Below are 14,641 nucleotides of genomic sequence, written 5' to 3' on the forward strand. Positions count from 1 at the left end.
CTTGTTCAGTTTAATACATTTGTCTATTATTTAGTCCAACTTATCTGAATGGAATAATTTAGTACACCCATATATTTCTAATATTGATTCTATAGATAGTTTCTATAGAACTTGTTTGTAAATTTCCGATATGTATAACCAAATTTAATAAAAAAATGACAAGTGATTTATAGATAATAACCACTATGTTCAAAGTGTGTGCACATATACTGTATGTGTGTGTGTGTGTGTGTGTGTGTGTGTGTGTGTGTGTGTGTGTGTGTGTGTGTGTGTGTGTGTGTGTGTGTGTGTGTGTGTGTGTGTGTGTGTGTGTGTGTGTGTGTGTGTGTGTGTGTGTGTGTGTGTGTGTGTGTGTGTGTGTGTGTGTGTGTGTGTGTGTGTGAGAGAGAAAGTAATTTGTGAACGTAAAAGCAGGATAGTGTACAAAGGAAAGGAAACAGTCAATGACTTTATAACTTCAGATTGATCAGAGATGCATCAGAAGGGAGACAGATGGCATCAAACACAGCATTTTGCATTACAGTATGTATGCCATGTGATACCGTAAACAGATTACCATGGTTAGAGAATGCTAATTTACCCTTCAACTGTAAAGGTCAATTTACATTATAGATTCAGTCATATGGTATACAGTGAGAACATTTACTGTATTGCCAGCAAACTCTGTTCTAGCACAAAACCTCATGGCATAACACACAAGATAGATACAAGATTGGATTTTTGTACTAAGAGTTTTGAAAATGTACCTTTCTTGTGAAAACAGTACCAAAGCGAATAATGTTTTATTTTTTTTTAATAAGAAAGTCATGCATTTGCTATTTGACAGATATTTACATGATTTGCACTCACTTTATCCTTGAGGGCAGTACTAAATAATACTACTACTAATAAAATATATTAAATATACTATACACAGTATTGGGGTTAATCACCTTTAAAATCTTGAATTGTCATTTAGTGTTATGAATTATTTTCTACATACATACAAACATATAAGGAAAATAACTAAATAGATAAGAAACTTATCTTCATAGCAACAAATAATTTCAATATTCAGAGTTTATGTGTTGCAGTTCCAACTCTGACCACAAGGCCGTAGTGGGAAGTGTTTTATGGAAAAGGGACATTTGTTTCAGCAGGTCCAGAGTCTAGACAAATGCAACTGTATGTATCAGATTATAGCTCTAATTGTTTCAGCACAATAATAAAAGGCAGTTTATAGTTCTTATTGAAATAACTGATATCATTTTCCTTGGTATCAGATTTATGGCTCAACCTGTTCACAAAAAAATAGCATAAAATACAAAAACAAGTATTACCTGATTTGTCAATACAATTCATATAGTCATAACAAGGATCTTTTTTGTGCACCATAGAAATCTTAAGAACTATATTATTTTATCTTAACATTAGGCCTACGTTTCCTTGCACATGGACCTCATGGACCAATGATATTTTAGTATTATTTATATAGCCTATAGCCTACTATTATATTATTTGTCATGTAACATTTAGAATGTTCAGTTTTTATTTTAAATTTCAGTTTACGTTTTAGCAATTTAGCTTTACATTTATGTTTAGAGGCCTATTTTACTTTTGGTAAATTATTTTATTTCAGGTAGCTGCCAAGGCAACATTTATCATTTTATTTTTCATTTGATTCAGCTTTATTTCAATAAACTAAACGATTTTTATTAGTTTTAGTTTCCTTAACAATAACATCGATAATATATCTGCACAAGTTCAGTATAGCACATTAATTAAATAGGCTATTTGACATATTATATCGAGAAATGTATATTCAGAAAAGCCCTTTCTTTTATAATCTGATTGCTTGTATTAATTCTCACGATTTTTACCAAATAAATTCCTGTTATTTACTGGTTTCCCCTGACTGGGAATCTTGTTAATTCCAAAAGAATTCCCCTCCACGCAGAGCGCTACAGAAGAGGCGCATCTCCTGTAAACACAGCGGCTCTCGCGAGATTTCCTGGCGCCGCGCATCACACGCAGGAGCGTCTATGGAGCAGAGAGAGCGGGCGGGAGACGAACCAAACGAACCTGGCGCGGACTGTAGCAGGAGACACGGGGTGAGAGAGGGTAACCTGCATGTGTCGTCTTTGCGGTGTGTCTGAGCGCGGTTCCCGGGGTAAGGAACTATCGCAGCCTGTCCATCATACAACTCCTCTTTTCGAGACAACTCTAGTAGTGACCACTTGAGTCTGTGCTCTCTCTGTAGGCGTGCTTCTCCGATTATCCCATCCATCCATGCTCCATTCGAGCATTTAAGGAGGACGCGCACGTACTCAGGGAGGGGAGGGAAGCCCACTGGTCTCCCTACAGACTCCAGCGCCAGGTAAAAACCCCGCTATGACTGTAATACGAATGTTAAATGCCACATTTGACGGGGCGCGTGGCTGCCTGTGACGCAGCGTCGGTTCATTACAGCCTGGGAACATTCAGTTCATAAACAGTTGATGCTGCGGTGTGGAGGCTGTGAAGCAGGGGAATAAGCTCTGCTCTTGGCCTAGTGTGTTTTACGCAAAATTCCCACTTTTATCTATCGAGACAGTCCCACATGCCATGGGCAAATTAATTTTAGTAACTGAAAATAACAGAATCTCTTTATGAGTCACGATTGACGAGCACTGCTATTCTTTTTAGCCAGCTTATTCATTGCTTTTGAGGTAACAGATTCTCAACTGACAGATCAAGCCACTGACAAGCAACTGGCCAGAAGGTTGTAGCTGAGGTCGTGGGTATTACACGAAATCCAATTTCCCTCATTGGCTTTAATGTTGATGTTTGTAGGCTAGACGTCACGCCCTCTTGTTTACATTATATTGACACCTCCCTCAGACTCCAGCATATCTGTGAAGGACCATCTGAATGTGGGATTGTGCTGCTGATGCTGTTCATTACTGATTATTCCAAACACATTGGAGCACTGCATCATGCTGCTAATTTACTCATTAAGATGACCTGTCTTTTAGTGTTCGTTTTGTGTCTGTCTCTGTTAAATTTGTGGTCAGTTGTCACATCAGCAGTGTTATTTGGCCTTATTTATCCTATTTAGGTGTACATGAATGCACCATCATATGCCATTTAGATCTGAAACGTTCATGAACAGATGAAATCTCTGTTGGTGCAAGTTGAGATGAAATTACTGGTTTACAAACACAGCTTAGCGGCAACACTTCCGGATTCTTCAAACACCCTGAAAAGAGCTGTTTTAGATTAGTGCTTTACTCAGATTGAGTTTAAAATGAACAAGAGTGCTGTGTGTGGTGTTGCACATTGCACATCTGCTGGCTGTTTTTATCTTCCACTTTTATATGAAACATTTTTCAGGTTTTAAAAGAGTTGTGTTACACATTTAAGGGTGTGTATTCAACAACCTGTTACATATCCGACAGATTCAAATGCTGAATAAAGTGAAAACTGATCATATTTCCTTACTTTAACCTCAAGTATTGTTTTATAATTTAATTCCGAAAAGGTATTTAGAAAATCTGCTTGTCTGAAGAACCCAAAAGCATTGCTTGTTGTGCGGCATGACATTTCCATTTATACGTGCTTTGACTGAATCTTTGAATGTCCTGTAAGCCTTATTAATGGAAGAATTATATTTAAGAAAGTCTTTAAGTAGATTATATAAAACAAGAGCAAAAGACATTATTAAATTGACCTCGCATTAAGTGCTCTCCAGCTCTATAGAGAGAACGAGTAAAAGCACTCCTGAATAATGGCTGCACTAGATTAGCAAAGGTCCTCAGAGTCCTCAGACATCCACATCCGCCAGTGTTCATTCACAAATGTCTCGTTTCCTCTTCTTAGGTTTTAGATAGACCACAGCGTCTTCTCAGTTTCTGTTACAGTGTTTGCGGCTGCAGCATTGGTGTGTGTGACTGGAGAGAAATCTTTCATTATTCATGTCTCTCTCGTGGCAACATACAACGTTTTCATTTTACACACACAGAATCCTTAACAGCGGTGATATACAGTACTGAGTGTCCACATCGATGTGATAATATTCCTGTGAATGGGGTGGCATGCTGCTAGTTTTAAATACATGTTCAGATTAGCATATTTGACGTGCTTGCTAATTCTTGTGGTCCATCACAATCTTTGCACGTTAAAGTGCAGATGGTGCAAACCAAAGCCACGTTAAGAATTTGCTCTTTACTTGCAGCCAAAAGAAGATTCATGAAAAATAATATTAGAAGGGCTTGTAAACAACTTATTTTGAACAACACTTTTGTTGGGGACTTGTGATGGGAGCTCACAGATTTCCTTTGCTTCAGGGTAACATTAGCACCGATTACTGAAATTGAAAGTGTCGCTTGGAAAGAGCTGGATTTCACCTTCAGCGGTTCTTCTCTGATTACTTGAAGAGACAATATCCATCAGTTGCAAACTCTTTCAGGGGACGTTAGAAACTTTGGAGGGTGTCACTTTGTGTTCCTAGTAGATATCTATCATTTCATCAGAATAATTTATAGACACAGTGCCTGGAGTTTTCATGCACATTTTCATAACATCATGAAATGTAGTTTGTCATCTGTAAGATTTTTAAAACGTTTTTGAAAGAGAGTTCTTCTCACCAAGGCTGAATTTATTTGATCAAAAATACTGTAAAACAGTAGTATTGTGAAATATTAGTACAATTTTAAATAGCTCTTCTGTTTTATTATAATTTTTACTTTTGATGGCAAAAAGTAATTTTCAGTTTCATTATTTATTATATATATAGGGCGGTGTAACGATGTGCCACTGCCACGTTACGTAGGCAGTTACGTTCTAACAGTTTAGGATGGTTTTACCATGAAAATGTGGGATTACTTTCCTTTTCCTTCATTTAAGCAATGGGTATTGTGACAATGCACTCGAGAATAGTTGCATGTATGTAAATGTAGATTCTGCATTGAAAGCGGATGTTTAGATGTTGCTCCGTGCCGTGGCACGCTGAGAATGATTGATGCTCCATGTCATGAGTTTGTCTGGGCTCACCAGGAGAGCCCCTCCTTCCCAGGCCTGCTCAGGAATTAAATGATTATCTCAAGGGTGCTCCCCTCATTTGTATGGAAAAATTGTATTTGGTGTGGCAGCTTCGGGACATCCCCAGATATTGCTGCGGCGATAGGCTTGCAGATGCTTGGCTGCGACAGTGACGCAGTGGAATTGTGTGTCCTGTCACTCAAAGGGAGCAAAAGGAAAAGAGAGTTTGTGCTGCTGCCAGAATAAACGATGTTGAGGATTGGTTTGTAAAGTAGAATATCCCAACAGACCCATTGAAAATGACTATGGTCCTCACGCTTAGTGTCTTTTTCTGTATATCTGGACATTTTATAGTCCATTTTGAGTTTGTGGATGGTTCTGGATTTCCCAGATGCATTGTATTTTTTAGGTTAAAGGGTTAGTTCACCCTAAAATGAAAATGCTGTCATTAATTACCCTCATGTCGTTCCAAACCCGTAAGACTTTAGTTCATCTTCGGACATACATGTCGATATTTTTAATAAAACCTGAGCCAGTTCTTTACTCTCCATTGACAGCAACACAACTTCCACTTTGACGCTTCAAAGTTCATAAAGAGTTTGTATAACTAATCCATATGAATTGAGTGGTTTAGTCCAGATTTTCTAAAGAGACATGAGCGTATAATGAACAGATTGACTTTAGCCTTTTATTCACATATAAACTCAGTGAAAGTCGTGAACAGAAGCTCAACCCAACTTGAGTGTGTGTGTTTTGAGTGTGTGTGTTTATAAATAACAAATATGGGAAATGAAACTAGACTAAGTCTAAACGCGTTGTCAACATAACTCGGAAATCCAACGTCCACATCTGCCACTTCAATGAAAGAGGAGGGGGTTCAAGTTCTGTCGATGGGTCTCCACATCTGCAGTGGCTATGCTATCTTTTGAATGGCTGTAGCTAAGTTAGAGGAGGTTGACCATAGACTCGCAGCACTTCAACACGCATGTTTTTTTTTTTTTCCGGCACACTGACCACATGACATGGGGCGTGGCAGGATCGATGATTCCATTTTTTTTTAATTCGAAGTTCTGTGAATCTGAGGTTGTGAATTAATTTCGGTCGATTTCGATTTAAAATAGAAAACGTGACACCCTTATTTTCAGGTGTCAATCTAAGTCAGGTGCGAAGGGGAAAAATCTACCACAACGCGCAAGAACAAACCACTTGTGAAAGCTCAAACGTTCTGTTAAACACGAGAATGAACCTCATTGGCTCTCGCATGTCAAGCGAATATGCTTGAGTTTCCATTCATTATAACTGATGTGTGCACACTGTGTTGATGAATGATTATATGTGAATAAAAGCCTAAATTAAATTGTTCAGCGTATTAAGCGACTATGTCTTTTCATAAAATTTGAACTAAACCGCTCAATTCATATGTAGGCACTCTTTATTTAAGCGTTAAAGTGGTTTGCGTAGCTGTCAATGGGGGGGGGGGGATTGTTCATATTTTATCACAAATATCTTCATTTTTGTTCTGAAGATGAATGAAAGTCTTACGGGTTGGGAATTGATTGCTGATATGTATGAGTGAGGATGCTCGACGTGTGAGTTTAATCATTTTTAGTGAAGGTTTTTAAATCGAGAAACAATTGTCAAATAATTGAGAGACGTGTGTTGTACTTTAACAACACACTCCATTATCTCATTTAGTCTCTTAATTAGTTTGATTTATAGCACCACCACTACAATCATCAAGGATGTGCTTGCTTGTGTACATATTCACCGGCACCGCCTTCAAAAGTGTATTCTAAAACATTTGCTGTCTCACTTCAGGTTAACTGCTGTTAGCTTTGTTATGCATAACCCACAGGTTTATTGGTAAGCTATGAGGTGAGATTAAAGCACAGTATTTTCTGAAGTCAGTGACAGGTTCTTTATGGATTGGTTTCTTTCTCGAGTGTCTTGTAGGAAAACTAATCAGACAGATGATTGCAAAATAGTTGCCGTAGAAAAAGACTCAAACTGCAGAACACCATGAACTAAATATTGCGATTGTTATTAAAGTTGTAGTCGTAAGGACAATGACTCAGGGCTTCTTCTATACAGTAGTATATCATTGCTTAATCTTCTCAGTTCTCAAGGTAGGTTTGATGGAAAGGTTTAAACATTAACGTTAAAAAAATCTATTTCTCTAAAGAGAAAATGAATGGGATTTGTACTTACGAAATTGCAATGTTGTGGCAAGTGGTGTCTGCCAGGGTTGTTTGACTCAAGTACAGGGTTTCTCTGACATATCTTTGGACCTTGAATCACGTACTCTCCTTTCAATGGTAACAGCAGATTAAGGTTGCAGCTAAATGCACGCAACCAGAATTATCAGTTGGTACTGTCAGTTGGCCGCAATAAGCCAAATATTCCTAAATATTCTAGAATAAAAATGCTAAATATTCCTTGCCTGGCCCACATTTCTTTTGCTGTAAAGTATATTATAAGTTAGCCCTGCAGGCGTTGTTTTTCGTTGGCCCTGTGACATTAAGGACACTGTCATGGTCTCCATATCTTTAGGGGCTGCAGTGTTTCTAGTAGCTGTGATGCCCTCTGTCATTATATCCAAAAGTCTGGAAAACATGATTTGTTAATTATATCCAAAGGGAATATAAGAACCTTTCTGTCATTTGTCTTTCTGTTATAGACTACTCAATACTGCATCCCAATTGTGTATTCAGATGTCTGTTTATCAGTATCACGCTTCACACTCAGTGGTGACAAACGTGTTCAGTGATTTCTTACATTCTGTTTTCTTAGTTAGTGTCATGTGTTTCCCTGAGTTCAGTTGAAGGCTCATGGTTGGTTTTCCTCTTTAAATTCACTCTGTCTGAGCTTATCTGTTTAGCTGTTGGAGGTTTACTCTGTTTGTTCTCCTAAAAGGCTGACTTACCTTTTCTCTACTCGCACATATTTGAATACTTGGATTTGACACGTATGATTGCTTCTGAAAAATCAAAAAAAAATTGATTAACTAATGTACCTTTACCATTTTAAAGGAATGGAAATATGGACATATCCACTCAGAAATCCCATATCTCATGTGTTAGATTTATGAACTTCTATCAGAGGGACATATTTAGCTTGGTTGTACTTGTATTTTTGTAAAACGCACATGTGCATAAAACTATTGAATGTGTTTGAGACTGTGTTTGGACATTTAAGACTAATTTGTGGTTTTCACATAATTGTAGTTTTCTGTTTTAAGCATAAAATGCATCTATGGATGTGTCCTTATCTTGGATGATAGTAATCTCGTATTTTGAATCTTTGTATCTCCTCATTCTAAAAATTAAGCTATCACGTTTTTTTTTTCAATCTGATATCAGATCTGATAAAAATTTCAGTTGTAACTCATTTACACTTATTTAGTTGCAACTTTCTAACACTTTCCCTGCCAGTATATTTTTATAATATTTTCGCCAAATTTCATGGTCCCCAGAATATGGGGCCCATGCAATACATCAAAATTATTTCATATTATTTATATATTCTTTTAACCAATTTACTTGGCAAGGCAAATAAAAATAAGCACCACTGGCCCGACCGAGCCAGTTAAAGAAGTCCTCAGTGTTGAGCCCTGTATTTGATAAATGAATCCGCACCCTTGTTTTTCATAGTGCTTAATTCACTCCTTGGCAGCAACTGCGTTTACCATGGGACTTCCTGTTTGCTTATTTATTCACACAGTTCAGTTGTCCTCATCAGACTTTGTTGCAAGTGACTGTGTTGCTCGTAAGTGTTAAACAGTTGTGCATGTTGAGAGTAAGAATGAGAGAGAAAAAAACAGACAGACAGACAGACAGGGAAATCAGAGAGGCAACAGGGGGCTTGTACGTCTGCTTTTACAATGACTGTCTGTCAGATTGTGTAAGAAGAGGGGAGTTAGGAGGAAAAATGAGTGAAAAATCCACACGCTTCTTTTTTTATGTTTCTTCCAGGCTGAGTCACTATCTAGGAGTGGGAAGATCTAGAGAGACAGAGGGAGACGGCATCACCGAGAGCACAAGAGAGAAAAGCAACGGGAGGAGGGGAAAACCGCTACACAACGCCTTTGAGAGCGAAGCGAGAGAGAGAGGCAGCCAACGAGAACAACGTAAAGAGAGAGAGACAGAGCGCAGCAGTGAGGGAGGGAGAGAGACGCTGAGGCTGGGAGAGCTGACCCCCCTCCCTTCTCCTCTCCTCTCCTCCTTCCCCCCCCTCCTCACTCCTTCAGGAGCTGGTGTGTAGGAGCGGCGAGTACAGTGTGACTGAGGCAACATGAGCGATGTCACCATCGTTAAGGAAGGCTGGGTCCAGAAGAGAGGTAAGTAGCTTGTCTCTGCCTGCGTCTTGGTCAACTAGCCGGGTCAAGAAAGACCTTGCGTACGCGCGTGCCTCAGTAGACGGCATGGGCGGGCCGCGGCGTGGCTTTAGTCTGTGTCTGTGGAAGCCGGTGTGTGGGTGTGCCTCTTTGCACGCGTGTCCGAGAGCTGTGTTTAGTGCTAGTGTGGTGCTTCAGGGAACGTGCATTTGTGTTTTAGTATGTCTGCCGGAGGAGCAACTGCATTCAGACTGGTATCCATCATTTCTCACTGCACTGCTCTGACGTGTCAGGCTGCTACCTTTGATGGGTTTTCTACAAATGCTCTCATTCTGATGCATAATTCTCTGTTTTGAATAGATTATGGTTTGATGATTTTATTTGATCATTTATGTCTGGAAAGCAAGCGATATTTTAGTCTTTTTTTGGTTACTATGGACTGCAAGGGCTGTTGTGTACAATTAAGCACACTCAAAGTTATTATAAGTCAAAGTTATTTGACATCCATATGGGAAGCCGCTCTAGGTGTCCTTATGAGACGTCGTGATTAGGGTACTTCATTCAGGTTGTCTTGCTTTTCCTTTCTGTGTCATTGTCACTTGTTGAGGCATTCAAGTGCCTCTATGCTTGTACCTTCCCTATATGTGCATCCATAAGTGTGCATACTTAGTAAAGAGGCTTTAATGCTGACAGAAATGTGCACCGACCAAAAGTCACTCGTTTTCAAGGAAAGTTTGTAATTTGGCGAAACAAGTGATTGTGAAAATGTAACTTTATGCAATGGGAGTGTAGTTTGTTTACATGCACTTTAAAAGTTTTATTTCAGTCAGACTAAAGTGAAAATTCTCCATATGACAATGTCATGTAAATGCTTTAAGTCTAAGCATTCAAGTGGAAAGAAGTTGCATATGCGCAGGTGAGATTGTCTGATCCCCCCCAATACTGTAGAAAATGTGCATGATATGATAATGATAACGATATGATGTCCATACGTATGGGATATATCGTCATATCGGTATACTTTTACAAGTTCAAATTTTTGATTACTAATTTATTACGTCATGATAGCAGGCTATATCACACAAAATTGACTACACAAAATCGCTCTTGATTATAACTAAATAAATGCAAAGTTCATGGGATCCAACACTTGATACAGCAGGAGAGCCTACTAGTACAACAATTTAACCAATGTCATTGTTAAATGCCCTTAACTCTGAATGTGTATACTACAGTGGACCTGAATTCCCGCGCCCCTGATTGGTTGAGTGGCCATTGGTCTGACATGCTTGAGCTTATTAGGATGTGTTAATGTATGGGCGGACTCAGTTACTTTAGTCACCAATTTAGTGAATAGGTTATTATTAGGGCTGTGAATAATTAATCGCACCCTTTGGACCGATTAATCGCACACTCATCGTGAAATTATCAAGAAAGCCACCAGATTGAAAGACTACTCTCACAAAAGAATAGTAAATGTAGCTATCTTTCCAAAAAAGGACACTTGGAGACTCCAAAAGAACACCAAATAACCCAATGTTATAAGTAGTCCATATTATTGATAAATACATGCATGAAAAAACAACAAACAATGATAAAAAAAAAAAACATTACAGAACTTTTCAGAATTCACAGTGTATACTAGTATGTGTACAATGCAACAATGCAAGAGCTTGTTTACATTTTAGACAATTCAAGTTGTAACAGGACACACATGGAAATGTCAAAAAAAACCTTAACCAACTGCCTCGACCTGCATATACTTCTTACAGTTCTTGCACGGATCCAATCAGAATGATTAAACACAGCAAATACACATGACAAATCAAAACATTATCCTGAATGTGTGTGGAAACAATGCGAATGTACTGAAATGGGTCTGTGCATAAATAAAATGTATAATCAGTGCGTTCAGAGCACACATACATGGTCTGTTTGCGAATCAATTATAACATGCTTACTCTACGACTCCTGTACATCGTCACATCATCTTTACCTTATTGCAATCTTCATCTATCAAAACGTCACTAGCAAGTCGCTGGTTTGCTTAATCAAGCCGAGAACCGTATCTTGCCTATCATCTGGCCATACAGCACTGAGATGTTGTGACGTTGCGTTCAGTCTGTATTTCTCACAGCGATGCGTAAGGGCTCACGCTTTTCAGAAGCAATCACAGAATATGACAGCTCTTGTTTTAAAAGATAAACGCACAGTGGAATGAATAATTCACTGAAAATGCAACATGAGTCTCTATCCTCTCTGCCATCTCTGATGTGATCAGGCTGGTTGGTTTTCTTTACATTAGCGCTGGTTTGGACTGATTGTTTGATTGAATTCGCTTACTGGATCATTGCACTGAAACTTTTCTGGAGTGTAACGGCTTTGTAGAAGCTCTCGACTAAAGTGATCTAACTCAGTCATTTATTTTTGTTGAATTAATTTAACAAAATCCTCAACAAGTTAAAATAATTTCATACATTATATATATTAAAAAATTGCCCCCAAACCAACAGCAAAACAGTGACCTGTTTTGTTGAGGATATTATTGAGGACATTTGTAAGATAAAAAGTATGACTTTTGACTTCAGCACTACCCTGTTTACAGTCAGCCATGGATCATTTATTTTGTGAACTAAGTGTCTAATGACCCATATCTATCTCAGTTACATGTAATTGTTAATTTCAATCTCATTTCAAATTAGCTATTATTTTTATATTTTCAGTTTTTATTTTAATGTTAGTTTTAGTAATATTGTAATGTGCTGTCATTTGTATTAGTTTTTATTTAAATAAAAGTATTTACCTTTAATGGAATTTATGGGATTTTAGTTCATCAACTTATTTTATTTCAGTTAGTTATCTAGGCAACAGTTTCTAATTTTCATTTAAAGGGAATATGACATGAACAATTACATTTTCCTTCATCTTTAATCATGTAAGAGGACATTAAAAACGTTTAAAACGCTGTACCATTAAAAACGCCCTGCAAGTTTAATAGCCTAATTATGTACAAAGCTTCTATTTAAGTTTCAAAAAATGTGTAGTTTTTTCATATTGTGGGATCTGTGATGTCACACGGGCAAATATATTTGACCAATAATTGCACCATAGGCCCCGCCTACTGACTTAGTCACTTAACGTCTGACATAAGCACTGTTTAATAGAACCTATTATAATCACTGACGCTGTCTACACTGGATGAAGATGCGCGTTCAGTTTCTGACATACTCCACACAGAACAAGCGGATCATATTGGAGCATTTTGTTTTATAAACAAGGCACAGTATTATGTAGAGTTTGCAAAGACACTTTTGTTGAAAGATAAAGCAGACAACTGTTTTGAATGAACCAGCATCACAAACATGTAAGTAAATTATTTCACATGCTTTTTCTGTAAATTATGGGTTTATATGGATAATGGTTTCAAAACAGTAATTCAAATGCAATGGCGATTGTTGATACTTTTATGACGTTAGCCAATCATAACAGTGGCTGTTCACTGACAAGCCTATGTATGTATATATATGTGTGTATGTTTGTTTGTGTACAAAAAAATATTAACATTAGAAGTGAACCTCAAGGAATATAGTAAAATAATTTAAAAAAAAATCATGTCATGGCCCCTTTAAGATTTTTAAGCTTACATTTTTTATTTAAGATTTTAGCTTTATTATAATTAATGTAAGGGTTTTTAAAAGTTTTTTGTTTTAGGTAACATTAACAACACTGAATTCAAAAGGCCGTTACCTGGCATTTATTTGGAAATTCATCCCAACAGTTTCTTTTCTTTTCCACTTTAAAGGTCAATGGTCAAAAATGAACCAGTCAAAAACTGTGGGAACCCTTTTAATTGATATTGTGTGTTTTTGTAGTCATGTGCTGTAGCCACGTTGAGTCAGATTTGAAATTCCCTCTAGTGTGTGCAGCCTGGGCTGGGCTTGAGGATGGAGAGGTTAGTGTTTATTAGCAATTGTGTGTGTGAAGTGCATGGGAGAGTTCGGTGTAGCCCTGGGCTGGGAAACTGGCTTCATTCTGTTTGTCTTGGCTGGCGACCAGGATGACCCCAATCACCCTCCTCTCTTCCTCTCCTTTTTACACTTTGTCTCTGCCACTTTCTGTTTCCATAATAGCTTTTACTGTCTTCCCCCCTCTGTCTGTGTCCTGTTGTACTTTTACTTTTCCATTTTGCTGCTGTCTCTCTCAGTCTCATCATCTCTCTCTCTCTCTCTTTCCCCCTCTAGAGAACCGTGTCGCAGTAAAAGTTTTGCATCCCCCCGCACCAGTCTTCCGAGCTGTGACTTCTTAAAAAAAAAAGGGCTGTGTGTGAGGCGAGGATAACTAAAAGGGTGACATCATATCCTGTTTACTCCACTAATGAATGGATCACAAAGAAAAGGGCCAGCTTCTGACATCGCCCCCCTCTCAAAGCACATTGTCTAAACATTCCCCTCATCACTGACCACAGCCTGTTTAATGCGTCTGCCAAAGTTTGCTTGTTCTGAGGTTACTAGCAAAATCAAGCAAAACGCAACATGCTGGAATGTCGTGGAACTAAATAGCATGAAGTTTTATTTCCGTGTATTTAATTTGATGCAGTTTTGTTTTCCAGATCGCTGGTCTGCGGTAAATTAGCACTGATTGCAAGCAGACCTGTTGATAAAAATGCTTTGGCTGTCTGCACAGTGTGTGTATGTGTCTGTGTGTTTGTGGTGGAGGTTAGCTGTCAGGCTCCATAGCCGAAGAGCAGCGCAGAGGAGTCACATGGTGCGCTGCTCTGTCCCGCAGGATCGCTGGAACACTCTGTTCTGAGGAAAGGATACAGGCGGCACATGAATGAAGCTCGTTCGCTCTCTCTCCGGCATGCTCACATGACCAGTGATGCACTCGTTCATTCACTCTCTCATACAAGCATGTGCATTATACAAACACGAAAACTCTGACCTTGCTGACTGCTATATCCTTCACTTCCAGCAATCTCCTGCTCTCATATGACCACTGCGGCCATTCCTCATTATCTCCTTCCTGTCCCATCTCTCTCTCTCTCTCTTTCTCTCAGTATGTAAAGTGCATCTCAGTGCACCCCAGATCATCTCAGACTGCAGTGGAAGTACATATCAGCTGGTACAGGAGCATCCTCATTCAGGTCAACATGAACAAACAGAACAATTACATACTGTATATTTCATATTAAACATTACATATAAACATGACATATATTCTGCTGTACTTGTTTCATTACTCAGAATCCCCAATTTTAAAGGTAATTGTGCAACTCGACCCTCCCTTTTGAATGGTGTGTAATCATTGCTT

The 14,641-nt window shown here is 38.5% G+C and overlaps 1 protein-coding gene across 2 annotated transcripts in view; it reads left to right on the top strand.

The window, feature by feature from the left end:
* The first annotated feature begins 1,965 nt into the window (after positions 1 to 1,965).
* akt3a (AKT serine/threonine kinase 3a) overlaps positions 1,966 to 14,641 on the top strand; it is an 87,210-nt gene continuing 74,534 nt past the window's right edge. The window contains exons 1-3 of one of the 2 annotated variants that reach the window (XM_089116938.1): positions 1,966 to 2,149; positions 2,240 to 2,356; positions 8,970 to 9,334. Coding sequence is in view for 1 of the 2 variants with exons in the window: in XM_039672490.2 (XP_039528424.1) it covers positions 9,289 to 9,334 (46 nt within the window). In the remaining variant the exon portion in view is untranslated. The remainder of the gene's footprint in view (positions 2,150 to 2,239; positions 2,357 to 8,969; positions 9,335 to 14,641) is intronic. The other variant, XM_039672490.2, reaches the window with a different exon arrangement.

Source organism: Pimephales promelas, chromosome 11 (assembly GCF_988280905.1).
Source record: "Pimephales promelas chromosome 11, fPimPro1.hap1.1, whole genome shotgun sequence".
NCBI lineage: Eukaryota > Metazoa > Chordata > Actinopteri > Cypriniformes > Leuciscidae > Pimephales > Pimephales promelas.